The 17211-nt window shown below is 49.9% G+C and overlaps 1 protein-coding gene across 1 annotated transcript; it reads right to left on the reverse strand.

The window, feature by feature from the left end:
- Positions 1-10053, reverse strand: LOC123816129 (HLA class II histocompatibility antigen, DP beta 1 chain-like). Its single transcript, XM_045834898.1, is given in 7 exon segments — positions 1-68; positions 875-985; positions 1489-1770; positions 2527-2616; positions 2619-2776; positions 8038-8050; positions 9954-10053. Coding segments are annotated over 7 exon segments (822 nt in total).
- Positions 10054-17211: the final 7158 nt, after the last annotated feature.

Consider the following 17211-nt stretch of genomic DNA (forward strand, 5'->3'; position numbering starts at 1 on the left):
TCATAATGCCCTTTTTGGAGGTAGGAGGTTGCTGGGCAGCAGAAGGACCAGGAACGCTTGTTCCGAGGCTGCAGGTGATGTTGGTGGTCAGTTCGGCAGCCCCGTGAGGAAGAAGAATGAAGACAACCCAAGCTCAGAGGCTCCACTTCCTTTCCCTCTGGAGTCCCAGGAGAGAACAAATTGTAGGCAGAGGCTGCGTGTTGGTCTGATGAACGATGGAAGAGAGTTTCTGGCGTTTCTTTGAGCAATGGGGTGAAGCTCACTGCTTAGACCCACCCGAAGGGGGAGATGGACCATTGGCTCAACCCGAGCAAGAGGGTCAGCCTCTGAGAGTTTCCCCTGCTCCCCAGGGCACTTCCCATGGTGCACCCTGAACACAGAGTACTCATTCAGTGCTCCCAATGCATGCTGCGGTGAAACGAACCGCACCCCAGAAGGGAGAAGGGAGCAGATATACCACCTGTTGGCTGAGGACCTTGTCGTCCTGAAATGAAAGTGAAAGAGAAGTTGGATTTAGTAATTGAGGGAGTGAGGAGCAGCATCATCTTGGAAAGTTATACAAACCTTTGCATCCGATGCCCACACACTGGGAATGAAAGCAGAAACCAATGAAAGCAGAGACAAGCTTAGACTTAAGCTGACCCCAGGCTTAAAAGGACACCCTGCAGCCTGGGGTCCCTGCTCACAGTCTCAGGTATGTCTCTGGGCCAAGGTCTCAGTCTAGGCATCTTCTTCCCTCCACAGCTGCCATCGCCTGACCAGAATCTCATCTCTGTGGCCTCATTTGCTCTGTCACTTTGCTTTTCTGTCTCAACTTCATCACTGAGTGAGACAGTGGAAAGGCAATATTTACCACTTTCCAGAAGTTTCTTACCTTGCCGGCCTCTGACATGGAGAATGAAACTCACCATGAAGGTGATGAGCCCCAGCACTGAGCCCCCGATTCCCGTCAGCATCTTGCTCCGGGCAGAATCTGACTGAGCCCCTGGAAGGACAGACCCAGGGTCAGTCCCACCCCCACCTGCTGCAGTCCCTGGCTCTGCCCGACACCTGGAGCCTGAGCTGGTGCACCGTGGAGACAAAGGGGAGGGCAGTGCCAAGCGTGGAACCACTGTGGGGGAGGAGCAGGTGTGGACGCACCCAGTGTTCTGGGTCTCAGACTGATGACACCCACAAGAGGCAAATGCTGGTTTCAGGTCAACCCATTGAGTCCCAGCACAAGGGACTGGAGGAAGGCAGAAGGGAGAGGCCAGGTCCCAGTGTGAGGGCCAGTCATGAAGGTGATTGCTTTTCTGGGATTTTCTGACAAGGAGAGATAGTTTAGGGTCCCCCAGAGCAGGGATAAGTGCACCCTAGAGTCACCAGATCCCTGCTGCTCCCAGCCTAGACCACAGGGAGTTGATGAGGACACACGGGGTGGTGTGGCCCCGAGGGGTAGTGAGTGGATTCTGAGCCTGGAGCACAGAGGGTCATCGGGAGATAACTTACTCCACTGCACAGTGACACGTCTGTCCAAGCTGGTGTGCTCCACTAGGCAGGTGTAGACGTCTCCCCTCTGTGGGGTCATCTCCAGCATCACCAGGATCTGGAAGGTCCAGTCTCCATTATGGATCGGGTTGGTGGTCACAACCCCAGCTGTTTCCTCCTGTCCATTTAGGAACCAGTGGACTTGAATGATCCCAGGATAGAAATCCATCACGTGGCAGACAAGCAGGTTGGGGTGCTGTAGGGGCGCCTTCTTAGAGGGGGACACATTCACTTTAGACTGGACTAGGAGTAGGAAGGAGAATCTTATTAGGAGAACTGAGACAGTTAATGCAGTGCATTTAGTGACTTTCTTGCCAATTTGACTTCTAGATGTTAGAGATGGATATATTGTCTGTTAAACCATTCAGAGGCAGAAGCTGGGGAATAGTTCAGGAAAAGCAGAATAAAATGTTCAGATGTTCCAAGAATGACCTTGCCATAAACAGTGCAGAGAGAGCAGGAAGAACAGGAGAGGGTCACAGCTGGCATTCCGTAACACTTCCACCAGAAATGGTCGAGGTAGTCACTAATGTTCTTTGAACAGAAATGTTGAACCAGCTATGAAATTACCTAAATGTACATTTTCCTGTCTTGTTCAAAAGGATGCATAATCCTTCCAAATATTATCTTGGAATCGGAATGTATTTGATAGTCAGTAGCATTCCTTTGGTCTCTCAGTCTGACGTCCTTGTCAAAAAGGGTGAAGAACAGAGCCCCCTGATTCGTTCTTCATTTTACCTGCATGTCTCCTGGTCATCTCCACCAAAAAAAGTTTGCAGCAAGATCTACAAACCCAATGTCCTCAGCTCTTTTGTGCTGGGTTAGCAGGGAGTCTGGGTCTTTCCCAGGTGGTCTGGCCCCTGCGTACCATGAAGCCCTTGGGTCCAGGCCCCCCAGCCTGGGACCCTCTGGGGCCTGGAGATGGGAGGAGGCCCCTCCCCTCCTCTGCTGCCCAAGCCCAGCCCTTCCGGGGTCTCCTCTTTCCCACCTGCCACTCACCTCTGCACGTCAGGGTGAAACCCTCGTCCAGCTCGAAGTTGTGTCTGCACACTGTGTCCACGGCGCTCTTCCTCAGCTCCAGGAACTCCCCTGGAGGTTCCAATTCCTGGCAGTTGTGCGCCCGAGCTCAGTCACAGCCACAGACACCCCCACGGCTCTGTCAAACTGGATGCACACATCTCTGTTGTAAATGTGTCGCTCTGAGAAGCAGTGCATCCCATTGAACGCACAGCAGTCGCTCCTCCTCTGGCTCGCACAGCAATCGCTCCTCCTCTGGCTCACACAGCTCTGTGTGCGGGTAACAGACCAGGCAGGGCTGAGCTGGAGAGGCCACAACGCCTTCGGGACCCACTGCCCAGGTCCCTGTGTGGGCCCTTCACTGTTTGCTGAGCAGCGCAGCCAGGGCCCCGCATTCCTGTCTTTGCCATTTCTCCTGGGTCCCCATTGTCCTTCCGGCAGAGTGTCCACTACAGAACTCAGAGGGTCACTCTGCCCTCAGACCCAGGGCCTGGAGCTTGGCTGAAATAGATGCCGTGTGTTCATCACACCCTCAGTGTTTTCTCTGTCTCTCCATGTCACCTCTGATCTCTTTGTAACCCTCAATAAATCAACACACTACTACAATATCATCTTTTGGCTGCTGATGTAAACATATTTTCTTTACTCCTGTCACCTGACATGGTTAAATGAGAAAATACACATTTTTCTCACACCCAATCATTAGATATTAGATAAATCATGACCCTCCTTGGACCAAAGTTTTCTTCCCCAATAAATGGGGGATTTAACTAAACAATCTCTGAGGTTGTCTCCAGCATTGGTAATAAAGAGCCCTGCCTCAGGGGACACACTGTGGCCGCAGAGACAGGCGGGTTCTTGGAGGCCTGGGAGCCGGTGCAGGGGCACAGGAGGTGGGTCTGCAGTTGGCTGAGCACTGGAGGCCCAGGCAGATGTGCAGGGAGCAGCCGAGCATCTGGGTCTAGCGAGGAGCAGAGGGCGAGAGCGCTCTGGCAGAGGTGCCCAGAGACAGGAAGGAGCCCCAGGGAAGGGAAGAGGGGTGACTGAGGTGACAGCGACAGGGCAGGCGGGCAGTGGTGCTGCCGGCTGTCTGTGCTGAGGGGTCCAGGGGTTTTTCCTGCAGGGACTAGGCGTCATCTGACCTGTGCAGCAGGAATGTCCAGGGGGAGTGTGGGGCGTGGGCTGGGTGTTTCCACAACAGGCAAGAAGTCGTGAGGGGTGAGGGCACAGACTGGAACAAAGAAAAGGAGATTATGAAGCAAAGTCTATCTGAACTAGGGAGGGGAAGGACGGCTTCTTCCCACTTACAGTGCCGAGACCAGTAAGTGTGCTGTTGAAGGTCATGGCCTCTGGGTGGAGAGGGCCCCGCTCCTCTTCCACCTCAGTGACATAGCAGCTGTGTGACCTCAGTGAGACACAGGGTCCTTGTACTAAAATGGGGACAGTGATGTTTCCCTGACAACACCGTGTGGGTTAACAGACCAGAAGGGAAGCTGTGACATTGGCCTACAGCACAGCACGGGCTCAGGTGACAACAGCTGTGATCACGTCCAGGCGTTTATTCACGAACCAGGAGTGAGGACTCGGAACGAGAGCGTTCTGTCCCACTGCATTCTGGTCCGCTGCCGCCCACTGCTCGGGCATCTGCCAGGTCCACTCCCTCCCTGACCCTTCCCTTCCCAAACTCACACAATTTAAAGTGCTCACTCCCCACCCCTCACTGTCCCCAAACTGGAACAAGGGCCAATGCCGAGCACATCTTATGACCTGCCTACACTCCCCTGAAACATCGGTGTGTCCTGGTGCCATGTTCCTGACTCTGTTCCGGATGTCCTCAATGAGGGTTATTCCCCTCATGTCATTCCCTAATGGTCACCGTGATTAGTAGCCCCCACGGGCACACTTCCACCCTGTCCTCTCTTCTGAGTCCTGCATGCGTCTCCCACACGGCCCCTGGATGCCTCCAGATGGACACCCCACAGGAGCCTCAACATCAGCCCGTGTGGACGAAACCCACGCTCCCTCCCTCCACCTGTTTCCCTCCCAGGCCTTGGTGAGTGGTGTTGCCAACCACCTGTCCTCCAGCTGAGAATTCTCAGTCACCCGGAACCCACTCTCCTCCTCACTCTCCACCTCTGATCAGATAATGAGACTGTTATTGGTCTCCTGTCCCTCCTGCCCCCTGGGACAGTTAACTCAGACTGCCCTCACTCCCAACCTGGATTAATTTGGTGGCCCCTTAACCCTTCTCCCGGCCTCATTGTTGCCTCCTCCAGTTTGCCCTCGGACTTAAAGTCACACGTGCCTCAGTGTGATGACCTGTCTTCCAACGTGACCAGCAAGGGTCTTTATGATCTGACTGTGCTCACCTGACCCGGTTCCACTCCTGCCCCTCTGCCGTTCCACCCAGTCATTTTATGGTTTTACCAGGGTGAACAACCCCCTCCCCAAAGTGGAGTTTTCTTCTGGAGGGTGGGCCCCTGTAGTATAGGCTTTTCATGGTAGGTGAATGTTCTAGGAACCCATCTGTATCATGTACCAGCTGGTGTTGTTGTGAGAGGCTGCATTTGGCTTCAGTGAATTGTTTTGGAAGACTCAATACACTTGCCCGTTTCATGATGGGTGATTTACAAGTGCACCTGCCCACACTGTGCTGAGTGTTCAGCAGTTTATGACCAAAAAGGGCATGACCCCCATGCCCCACCCTCCGTATTCACCTGACCTGAGCAACGTTTTTTTGTTTCCTCTATGAAAAAAGTCCTCAAAGGGAAGCGTTTTGCTGACATGGACGAGGTGAAACAAAAATCAGCACAGGCACTAAAAGGCATCAAAATCAATGAGTTTAAAAACTGACTTGAGTAGTAGGAAAAACATCTCCATAGGTGCATTGCATCAAATGTAGAGTACTTGGAAGTAAATGCAGTTTACATGTAAGAATAAATACATAATTTTTTATATATAAATTCTGGTTTTTTGGGTCCCCCCTCTTATTTTTGTGATTTGTTTGCCTTTTTGTGTTGCTTACTTCACATTGCATAATATTTGCATATTATCCAAATAGAAATAAATGAAAGTGCAAAGTAAAAATACATTGTGGTCCTGATGCTCAAACCAAAAATGCCCAGCTCCATCTTACCCTTCAGCACCAGGCCGGGCATCACGTTCTCTGGGAAACGTTCCCAAGTTCTCTCTCCCCACCCCTGTCACTCCTCGTCTGCCTGCGGCGCTCTCTGTGCGCAGCCGCACACCCTGCTTCCCATCTGCTTGCAGACTGAGCTCGAGCTCCTTACCCTCCCCCTGCATTTGTTCTGTTCCAGGGCTCCCTGGCTGAGCGAGCACCGCCACCCGTCAGGTTCAGCAAACTGGAAATGGAGGCGCTCACTTGAACTCTTCCACTTTTCCCGCTCTGACCAGGGCCTGGAGCTGATGTGCCGTGGCGCCTCCTATGACGTGACCTCTCGGAAAGCCCGCACAGTGAGGTCAGGAAGGATCGGCACAGAGTAGGGGGTTCAGTTTGTGGATCCACGGGACCTGACCACAACAAAGAAGCCCCTCAGCCGATGGGGAGAGAAAGTTAGTTAGCAGATGGGTTGGAAACACTGGCTTAGATGTGGAGGGAAAAATACCTAGATCTGTACCTAACATAAACACCTGGACCCTGGAAGGATTAAAGATGTAAATAGGAATCGTAAATTGTAAGATAAATGTAAGGATATATAAGAGAATATAATTATGAACATGGGCGCAAGGAATCATTTCTTAAGCAAATATAAGAACACAAGACATAAAAAATATATTAAAATGTTGAAAAGAACACAAGGCAAAGATATAACAAAATGGATGACATTAAAATTTAATAAGAGGGGGAAGGGTTTTCAGGAACATGTATAAAGGACACATGGACAAAACCAAAAGGGGGTAAGGATCAAGGGTGGGAGGTCAGGATGGCTGGGGTGGGGGGAGTGGTGGGGGAAAATGGAGACAACTCTACTTGAACAACAATAAAAATAATAATAATTTCAAAAACAATAAAAATGAATAAAAAATAAAATTTTTGACAAAAAATACTTTGTTAAGCAAAGGGTATCACTAATAAGTCAATAGGGAATAGAAGTAGACTCACAGTATCTAAAATGGAGATGGGACTAACATCTAAAACATACAAGCAGCTCTTTAATGAACAAACAAAATAAAGAACTGTAACAGGAAAGTGGATCAAGTGCGGGAACGGGAATGAACGGGAGAGTAAACGTGCAAGACTAACTTCCATTCCCCGGTGGAGAGAAAACCGCACGGTAAGGAGGTAGAGAGACGGAGATCTGTGAGACTCTGAGGAGTTAGAGCGCCGGGCGGGAGGGGAAACCTCCCTGAGCTGCTGGTGGAGTGCGGACCACCGCGCACGGGCAGGACGCGCGCAGGGGACACTTGGTCAGGTGGAGTAGGTGGACGTGTGTGACCCAGCACCTGCACACCTTGTCACACAGCAAAAGTGTGCACACGGGTCCGGAAAGGGGCAGGTCGGGGCTGCCGCTGGCTGTGGCGTTACTTTTAAACTGAGGAGTTGGCGGTGACCATCGATTTGATCGCCACCGGGATGGTAAGTACCTGCACCGCAGTCGGCGTGCGCGGTGGGCGGTTAGGCAGCCTCAGGAGGAACCGGGTGACTGTGCTCCTCACCACGTGGTCAGACCTTAAACACGTTACGCTGAGCAGGACAGAAAGGAAACTGTATACTTCACAACGTTACTAGTCACACTAAAAATGCAGGCAAATGAAAAATACGTATCCTGAAAGAGTGCATACAGGCAAAAACTATGCGGGAAACCATTAGAATGGGTGGGTGTGTTCTCTGTCTGGGCGCCTTTAAACCTCATCACAGTGGGGACACTGGGGACATGGAGACAATGTGACTTTTCCCATGTCTGTCTTATTCTCTGCACTTGGACATTTTAAGGCAAGTTATTTTTTAATTTTTATTCTTTTACAGCACCTAACATAAGCCTTAGTCTTATGAATCAAAGAGTGAGCAGAGAACTGATTTTACTTTTTAAAAAATGTTTCCAGCTTTCCGAGGTGTGTCTGACAACCAGAAACTGCACATGTTTACGGTGTGCAACCGGACGGCCTGACACCCGGCGCGTTGTGAGGTGTGTGGTGCTACAGTCTCTCAGCACAGCCAAGACCGTCAGCGCGTCCCTCCCTTCACACAGCTGTTTCCTTCTTGTCTCTGCCTGTGTGTGCTGAGAGCGCCCACAGTCCACTCTTAACTTTTAAGTGCACAGCACAGTCCTGTCGGTACAGCCGCGCTGCTGTGCACGGTGCTCCAGGACCCACTCGTGTGCGGGAGGTAACCTTCCTCCTCCTGGACCAGTACCTCCCGTCCCCCTCCCACCGGCCTCAGCCGTCACCACTCCCCCCTGCTCGCTATTTCTGTCAGTTCCACTGGGTCAGAGTTCGTGCTGTGTTTGTCCTTCTACATCTGGCTGACTTTACTGAACATAACGTCCTCCACGATTATCCACATTCTCACAAACGGCAGGATTCCCCTCTTTTAAAAGGCTGAATAGTATTTCACTGTGTAATGCACATTTTCTTTACCTGTCCAGCAGTCTGTGGACATTTAGGTTGTGTGTGTATGCTGACTATCGTGAAGAACGTTGAAACGAGCACAGAAGTGCAGGTATCTCTTCAAACCCAGACTTCGTTTCCTTTGATGCACACACTCAGGAGTGGGGCTACCGGATTGTATGGCAGCTCCGTTGTTACTTTTTGAGGAATCTCTACTGGTTTCCACAAGGGCCCTGCTAATATACATTCCCACCAACAGCGCACGAGGGTTCCCTTTCTCTACGTCCTCACGACCACTTGCTGTCCTCCGTCTTTTGATAACAGCCATTCAGCCATTCAGTGGTCTCTCACTGTGGTTTTCAGTTGCATTTCCATGGTAACTAGGAAAGTTGAACACCTTTGCATATACCTGTTGGCCATTTGTATTTCTTCTTTGGAAAATGTCTATTTGGGTCCTTTGCTGATATTTATTATTTTGTTGTTGTTGTTATTGAGTTGTACGAGCTCCTTCTATATTTTGGATATCAATCTCTTATCCAATATATGACTTGCAAATATATTTTCTCCTGTTTCCATAGCATTCCTTTTCACTATGTTGATTGTTTTTTTTCTAGATTGATGCAGTTCCATTTGTCTATTTTTTCTTTTGTTGCATATGTTTTTGGTGTACTATCCAAACAGTCACAGCCAGATCAGTGTCAAAGAGCTATTTCTCTGAGATTTCTTCTAGGAGTTTTATGGCTTCATCTCATTCCTCTTACTCACTGGAACCCACAAGTCTCCCCCATGTCCACCCACCACACTGCTCACTCTTCACCCCAAAGAAGCCTCATGCCTGATATCAATGAACTCACATCAACGGCCACCACCGCCTCGGCTCGGCTCCCAGAAGAGCTTCTCCTGGGCTGGCCCGCCGTGCACCCCCTCTCCTCTCGCCTCCTGCTGGGTGTCGTCCCATCTCACCAGCTGCTCCCACAGGCCGTCCTGCCCTCTGAGACTCCAGCGCCTCCACTTCTTCCCTCACCGGCCGGCACAGGCTGCACAGCTGAGCTGCCCTGGTCCAGTTCTGTGCCCACCTGAGTGATGAACATCAGAAAACCTTCCCCTTCCCTCTATCTGAGACATGGGTACAATGGGATGGAGTTTGGGCAGATGGATTGTGAAGTTTCAAAGGCTATTAATCCTGCAAACTGGGGAAGAAGCCTGGGGGAACCTGATTCTCAGGAAGAGGTGGGGCTGGCTTCATGGGTGGAGATGGAGAGGCTGGGAATTTTAACATGAGCGCCTTCACCATTCTGTTCCCTGTTCTATCAAGCATGGGCTTGGTGGAAAATTGGAACTAAAAGAGGCCACTTCCTGTTTCTCACTTCCTCTCTGGCCCTGTCCTGATATGCCCTGATCTGCTTCCTGACATGGTGACTGTCAGCTGCAGTAGGTGTCCTGTCGGCTTCAACCTCAGTTCGTCCTCACTGGCCCCTCTGGACTGGTCGTGGGATGAGCCCCGCCCAGTTCTGTGGAAGGGCCTCCGCCTGGAGCCCTGGCTGCATAGCACAGTCCTGGGACCTTGGACACAGCCGAGTGACTGTGGCTTCCCCTTTCTGATCTCTGATATTGAGATATCATCTTGATGCCTCTGTAAGAACCTTGTCCCTCCAAAATGCATCCAGACCACCAGGTACCCTTGTGTCCAACAGACACAATCTCCTTCTCTCTCTGGTGGGAATCATGGCCCTGGACAATGTCAGACCCCCAGGGCCTCTCTGTGGGTGGGGCCCACGTGGGAAAGCCCCAGGGGTCATTCCCCTGAGCCAGGACTCGAAGAGCAGCAGCTCTGCCCTTACCTGGGGAGTCTCTGCCCTGAGCCAAAGGGGAGCTCAGCATCACCAAGGACATCATCAGAGCTGCCATCCAGGGTCCCCCAGGGACCTGCGGGACCACCATTCTGGAGCCTGGGAAAGGCCAGGGCCCCGAGAATCTCAGTCAGAGCAGCTCTCACTCCACGGGCCTCCCCTGAAACAGTAGAGATGATGAGCCAGGGCAGCCTCCTGCACCCCTGGGTGTGGCCGGGTTCCAAACAGGAACCAATTAGTAGGAGATGTCGTCACTCTCCAGGCAGAGGGTTGGTGTAAAGCGTGTGATCCTTCAAGGTGTAAGATTCACTGACAGCAGTGTGAGAAAGGGGATCCTGGTTTTGATGGACTGGGTGAGTCATGAGGGTCTGTGTTCTATGTTTTCCTCACTGTGGTGCAGACACCAGGCACGTCACCCACCTCCATGGTGAGTGCCTCCCCCACCACCATGGCCGCGTCCTGGGAATGAGCGAGTCCTGCACACTGTGTTAAAGGGCCATGGGGTGCCCTGGCTGGTGCGGCTCAATTGGTTGGAGCGTCGTCATGTGGTCAAAAGGTCATGGGTTCAATCCCTGGTTTGGGTGGGAGGCTGCCAGTGGATGTTTCTCTTTTTCTTCAATGTTTCTCCCTCTCCCTTTTTTTTTCTCCCATCACCACTCTCTAAAAAGCAATGAAAAAAAGTCCTCAGATTAAAAAAAAACCTGGGGGGTTAGACTGCCCACCACAGAACTCTGACCACCCTGGGGCTGCACGCAGTCGTGCAGAGTGAGGGGTGCCCGCCTTCTCCCCTCCAGTGCTCCGTTGGATCTTAGAGCTCTACGGACATAAATGATAAGGTCTCTGCCTTTCAATACCAGAAAAGGCATGGAACCAAGTGTGCAACTTTCAGCAAATTCCTTGTCCTTTCTGGTCCATGGTTTCTTCATTTCTGAAATGGGGATGGTAGCCCCTGCCCTCTCAGTAACTCTGTCAGGGTGAAGTGAGGGTGTCCATATGAAATGACTCAGAAACGTAAAGTCCTAAGAGTTTTTGAACAGACCAGTGAAGTCACCAAGGACCATCTCTTTTTGCAGTTCAGTATATTTTGGGGGTAACTTTTTAATGCCAAATAACCTCCAACAAACAAATTTACAGATAGTTCCTGAAAAGAGGTAAATATACTCTCCTGAATACAAACTTAAGAGGAAAAATGAGAAAAGAATATCATTTCCAACAAGTTTTTAAATACTTAAGTGAAACATTGATGCATGAATAAAAGCATACACAATCATTTAACCTGGGTTTTCTATTAGGAACAAGGCTGTGTTCTGGTAAAGTGGTCAGACACGGGTTTAGAGTGACATTTCTCAGCCGTGAAGCCTGCTGCTTCCTGGCTTCCTGACCTCGGACAGGTCATTTCACCATCTATGCCTTTCCTCTTGTGCAGAATGGAGATTACTGAGGAGCCCATGGCACTGGTTAATTGGGGAAACTCATTGGGATCATTCTCAGTATTTGTGAATCTCTGAAACAGAGCTTTGCACATAGCAAGGTATAAAGAAATGTTAATTATTATAATGCAAAGCTAGTCCAGAACACCAAAAAGCTCTTTATTCAAAATGACACATTATTTAATCCAACAATATATGTTCTAGTATTTTTACAATAAACACCAGAGAAACTTACTGTAGTTCTTATTCCCCTTTACTATAGTTTCAAACCCCTCTGTAATAAAACAGAGATGATAAAAGAAAGAGCCACTTAATGTGAAATGATTAGAGAAATTGTTGTTAAAATAAGATTTAAATTAAGGTGCCTTATATTAGCATATTCTTATATGAAGAAGAAATAAAAAGAGCAATAATTAGAAATGAAACAACGAAATATTTGCCTTCTGTTTACCTGTTTGTAAGCATCAAAGAATTCCTCTAAAATTATCAAAGGTATAAAATAAATATAATATTATTTGACAATGATAAAGTGAATTCCTTCAGATACTAAGAATCAACATGAGATTATAAAGATAATTATCCATTCAGAAAAGTCACTACAGATAAAACTACTCGAGGACAGATTTCCCAGCATCCCCACTAAGGAAGGCGATCACGACCTCTCCTCCTCTTACCCCCACCCACGTGCGGGTCCTGACGGCTCTCCCACCTCCGCTCCCGGTGAGGCCCACACCTCCTTTCCCCTGAGATGCCCCTCCCCATGTTGTCTGGTTGGCTGAGCGCATCCAGCTGTCCCGCCTCCCTCTCCCCTTTCCACAGGGGAGGGAGGTGAGCCCAGGAGTCAGGTCCTCACCGCCCCACACTGCCTCCCGTCCTCCTCCCTGCCTGGCTCCCTGGCCCCTGCAGATGCACCTTGAACAGACAAGGAAATGAAGACAAAATCGTGCCCTTGCCCCTGAGTGATGAGGACTGAACGAAGCCATGAGTGCACTTGGTTACACAGATCCGGGTTGATTTGCTCCGGGACGCGCTCACTTTCCGCAGACCCCGCGGTGATTATTTCTGGGTCAGTGACACGGAATCTGGGTCTTCAGCCTCCACCCGCCCTGGAAATGGGGGGGCTGTCCCAGATGCAGGACACGATTTGGGGGGGAGTTGTGTGAGGGGAGCACGGGAACTGACGGGGGCAGGGGCCCGAAGGAGCGGGGACACAGGGGCACCTTTGGGTGTCGGATGTGCTGAGCGCTCAGCCTGTGCCTGGGGAGGGAACACTCCAAGCCAGCGATCTTCAACCTTTTTCATCTCACGGCACACATACACTAATTTTTAAAATTCTGTGGCACACCAAAGAGTATGTTCTGTTTTTGCCAATCTGACAAAAAATGAGTATAATTTTGATTCGCTCACACCAGATGGCTAGTGTTGTGTCGGCTGGTGTCACTTTTAATTTGACAGCCCAAGGGAACAGAGGTCAGTGTCCTGACTGAACAGTCAGCTGTCACATGTTTTAAAAACTCTTGCCGCACACTGGGTAAAACCGCCCTCTCGGAGCCCCCTGTGCGGGTCAGCCTCCTCTCAGTCCTGCTTGATTGGTCTTCTCTGTGGTTCAAGCTGCTCCCAGAGATCTGTGCCCGCAGCGTGGAGAGGAAAGCTTTACTTGCCCTGCACCTGAACTCTTCCTCCTCCCTGGAATCCTTTCCAGGTAGGCATTTCTTCAAAAGATTCCTGAATTGCTTCACATTCTGAGTTCAATGTTTGCTCTTTCCTTTTACAAATTTGACGTATTTCTCAGAAACATCAATGGCCCACTGTGTGTTTTTCTAATTGTCAGTGTGCCCCAGCTCATGGTTCAGGAGCGGAATGGGTCCCCCCCACAGCGATCCCTGCCCCCCTCAGTCCCCGTGATCCTGGCTCTTCGAGTCCTCGCTGTCCCCCTCCCAGGGGCTCCTCAGCAAAGTGGCCCCAGGAAGCTGCAGCTGCAGAGCTGGAGAGTGAACGGATGGGGAGAGCATAATGTTTTGAAATGTAGATTTATCTTGCTGTTGATTTTTAAATGATTTGTGCATTTCACTCTGGGTTTGTGGCAGCCAGCCACCTGGAGTCAACCGTGGAATTAAGGTCAGTGAGTACAGGTGTGGTTCTCCGGGAATTACTGCTAACACCGCCTTCGGTTGTACCAACCCCGAGTCCAGTCACTGCCCACACCCCATCTGGGCACCATCCTCTCACAACAGGAAACAGGTAGCCTTCCAGCTGGGCTCCTGCTGCCCCTCATGCCCGTTACCCACGTGACAGACACAGTGACCTCCCCGTTGTGAATCAGGGCCTGTCCTCACCGCCACCTCCCACAGAACACCCCAGTGTCCCCCTCCTTGGGCAGAGTGAGCTCCCCGCCCTCACTGCTGCCTGCCAGCCCCTCGGGACAGGGGCCTCTGACTATCCCGGCCTCTTCCCACGGCTTTCAGCCCGGCTCACTGGTCTCTCCTCACCCGGCCCCTGGACACTCCCCGTCCTCACTCAGGCGCCTGCCCTGCTGTGACCCCTGTGGGCCCCTCCTCCCCCGGGACCACGTGGCTGCTCCTCACACCACTCAGGTCCCTGCTCAAGTGTTTGGTGCCAAGTCCCCAGAGACGTCCTGTCCAACAAGCTGAGAAGAACATGCTCTGCCGTCCCGCACCCCCACTGCACCCCCACTCCAGCCCACACATGTTTTTCTCCACAGCAGTTAGCACTGATCTTGGAACAAATTTGTTTACAGTCAGTGAGGATCACTGAAATGCTAGTTCAGTGAGCAAGGGGCCTTGTCTGGGTCCTCCCCACTGCATCCCCAGCACAGGCGCCAGCCCACAGCGGGGCTCAATGAATCCGTGTTGAATGAATGGATATGTCAGTGCAGCGATTTAGAGAAGCAATTTGACCCTATGTGTGAGGAGACGTAAAAATGTCTAAATGCTTTGACCTAATACTGGCCATGTGAGTAGCCTATCAATTTAAATATTCCAAGTGGCAAAGAATATTTATGTATAGTGACACTCATCCAATCATTAGTTACAGGAAGAACAGGTGAAAGCAGGTGGATGAAGAAAGGGTCTGACTGTGTTCTGTTGTCTGAAATTATATGCAGTTTGGAAAGTGGTATAAAATCATGCAGAGTTTACAACATGGAAAACTACTTGTGTCATAACACACTTTAGACATAACATTCAAAGTAACTCATAAGATACAAATGCAAATGCAACTTTCTGAAATGAACACACACATGCATATACACGTATATAATATAATAATATTTATACAGAATTATTGAATATGTAACCTTTTAATATTTATTTTTAATTTTACTTTTCAATTGAAGTTGATGTTCAATATTACTTGTCTTTGTTACAGGTGTACAGCGTGGCGATTGGACAATCACATAACTTCCCCGGCGTTCCCCTCAGTATTTCGAGTCCCACCGGCCCCGTGCATGGTCATCACGGTGTTGCTGACGGTGTTCCCTGGGCTGCACTTCGTACACAGGAAACCCCAGGGTGAGAACCAGGGCCTCACACAGGGAACTCCCCACTGCGTGGGAAGCAGTGGTCGTTGAGGGGAGGCCGTATTTCTATAGTTCATCTGTGCATTTTAAAGTTTTCTGTAGTGGAAAGGGTTTTCATTTTTCTTATATGAAAAATACTTTAAATTTAAAAATAAAACATTTGAAGTAAATATTTTGTGCCAATCTCACTCGAAATCTCTCAGCTGGACTCCAGAGAACAGAAATCCCTGCTGGTGGCCCCTCGGAAGAAGAAACGAACTCTTCGTCCGCAACCCAGGACCCCCCTTTGGGGGACGGGGCGCAGAGGAGCAGCAGAGGCAGCGCTGAGGATGCTATCCGTGTGCGGGCTGCTGACTGCGCGGCCTGGGTTCACGCAGGAAGTGTTGGCCTTGAGACTTCAAGGGGCCCGTGGAGCCCGCCTTGGCGTGGGCCGTGTGCACGGAGGCCCCACAATGTGCGAGAAGCAGCTGGGGTCCCAGGATGGGTCCCACTCGCAGTGCGTCCTCGTCAGTGGAACCTGGTGAAGGACGGGCCCGGGAAGAGTTCCCACCTTTCTCTGGTTGTGGGGGGAGGTGGGTGAGTCTTCAGGGACCAGCGAGGTGCAGGTGCCTGGCATTCCTGGAGCCATCTCTAGTTCCTCTGCTGAGGGCCCTCCTGCACGACCCAAAACTACACGTTCATTTCTGGGCAGGTTTTCTTCATGAATGCAAACACCCCTGGCATTAGGGCTAATCATGTCATTCCCAGTGAATCCTGGTAATAGGATAAGCTCCTAATTCCCACCAAAAATTAGCCTCAGACTTGCATCGCAGTGTTTGGATTAGAGGCAGGAGGTCATTTTGGGGTTTAGACCTGGTGGATCTAGAGGATGTTCTGACAGACAGCTTTCTCCGGGGGCGGGGGGGAGGGGGCGAGGGGAGCTCTGAGGGGCAGATGGAGTCCTGGTGGGAGCAGCCGGGTGGGCAGACTCTAAAGCAGCCCTGAGTTTACCCCTCAAAGGGTTTTGAGGTATATTTCCAAGCCTTTTAAAAAATTAATAGGCAAAACACATCACTTAAAACTTACTGTTTTAAAGTATAAAACTCAACAATACTTAGAACATACACAGTGTTGTGCAAACATCACCATGACACAGGTCCAGAGCAACTCCATCCCCAGGAAGGAAACCACTCACCCGCTGATCAGTCGCTCCCCCCCCCACCCCAACCCGTGGAATCGCTGACGGGCTTCCTGTCTCCATTTGCCTCTTCTGGATACTTGATGTGAATGGAGTCACACAATATATAGCCTCTTTTATTTATTTATTTTTTAAAATATATTTTATTGATTATGCTATTACAGTTGTCCCATTTTCCCCCCTTCACTCCCCTCCACCCTGCACACCCTCTCCCACCCATATCCCCCCTTTAGTTCATGTCCATGTGTCATACTTATAAGTTCTTTAGCTTCTATATTTCCCATACTATTCTTACCCTCCCCCTGTCTATTTTCTACCTACCATCTATGCTACTTATTCTCTGTACCTTTTCCCCGCTCTCCTCCTCTCACTCCCCTGTTGCTAACCTTCCATGTGATCTCCATTTCTGTGGTCTGTTCCTGTTCTAGTTGTTTGCTTAGTTTCTTTTGTTTTTGCTTTAGGTGTGGTTGTTAATAATTGTGAGTTTGCTGTCCTTCTACTATACATATTTTTTCTTTATCTTCTTTTCTTAGATAAGTCCCTTTAACATTTCATAAAATAAGGGCTTGGTGATGATGAGCTCCTTTAACTTGACCTTATCTGAGAAGCACTTTATCTGCCCTTCCATTCTAAATGAAAGCTTTGCTGGATAGAGCAATCTGGGATATAGGTCCTTGTCTTTTGTGACTTGGAATACTTCTTTCCAGCCCCTTCTTGCCTGTATGGTCTCTTTTGAGAAATCAGCTGACAGTCTGATGGGAACTCCTTTGTAGGTTACTGTCCCCTTATCTCTTGCTGCTTCTTGTGTGGCTTCTTTCATTTATCAAAATGTTTCAAGGTTTGTCTGTATCATAGTATGGTGAGTACTTTATTTTTTAATCACCAAATAATATTCCCTGGGGATTGTTTTTATTGTTCATTGTGGGTTACAGTTGGTTGTTTAATGACTTTTCTAAACCATTTTTGTGTAGACTGTTTGCTTTGTCTGTGGTCGCTGAAGTCTCTGTTCTGTTAGCTTGGGATGGTCAGCTAGTGACCTGACGGACGTTTCTTTAAGTGTCTGGAGACAAAAGAAAAAGAGAAAACCCCTCTCAGTGTCTGGAG

The sequence above is a fragment of the Phyllostomus hastatus genome, unplaced genomic scaffold, assembly GCF_019186645.2.
Source record: "Phyllostomus hastatus isolate PE091 unplaced genomic scaffold, TTU_PhHast_1.1 phas_contig_1048, whole genome shotgun sequence".
NCBI lineage: Eukaryota > Metazoa > Chordata > Mammalia > Chiroptera > Phyllostomidae > Phyllostomus > Phyllostomus hastatus.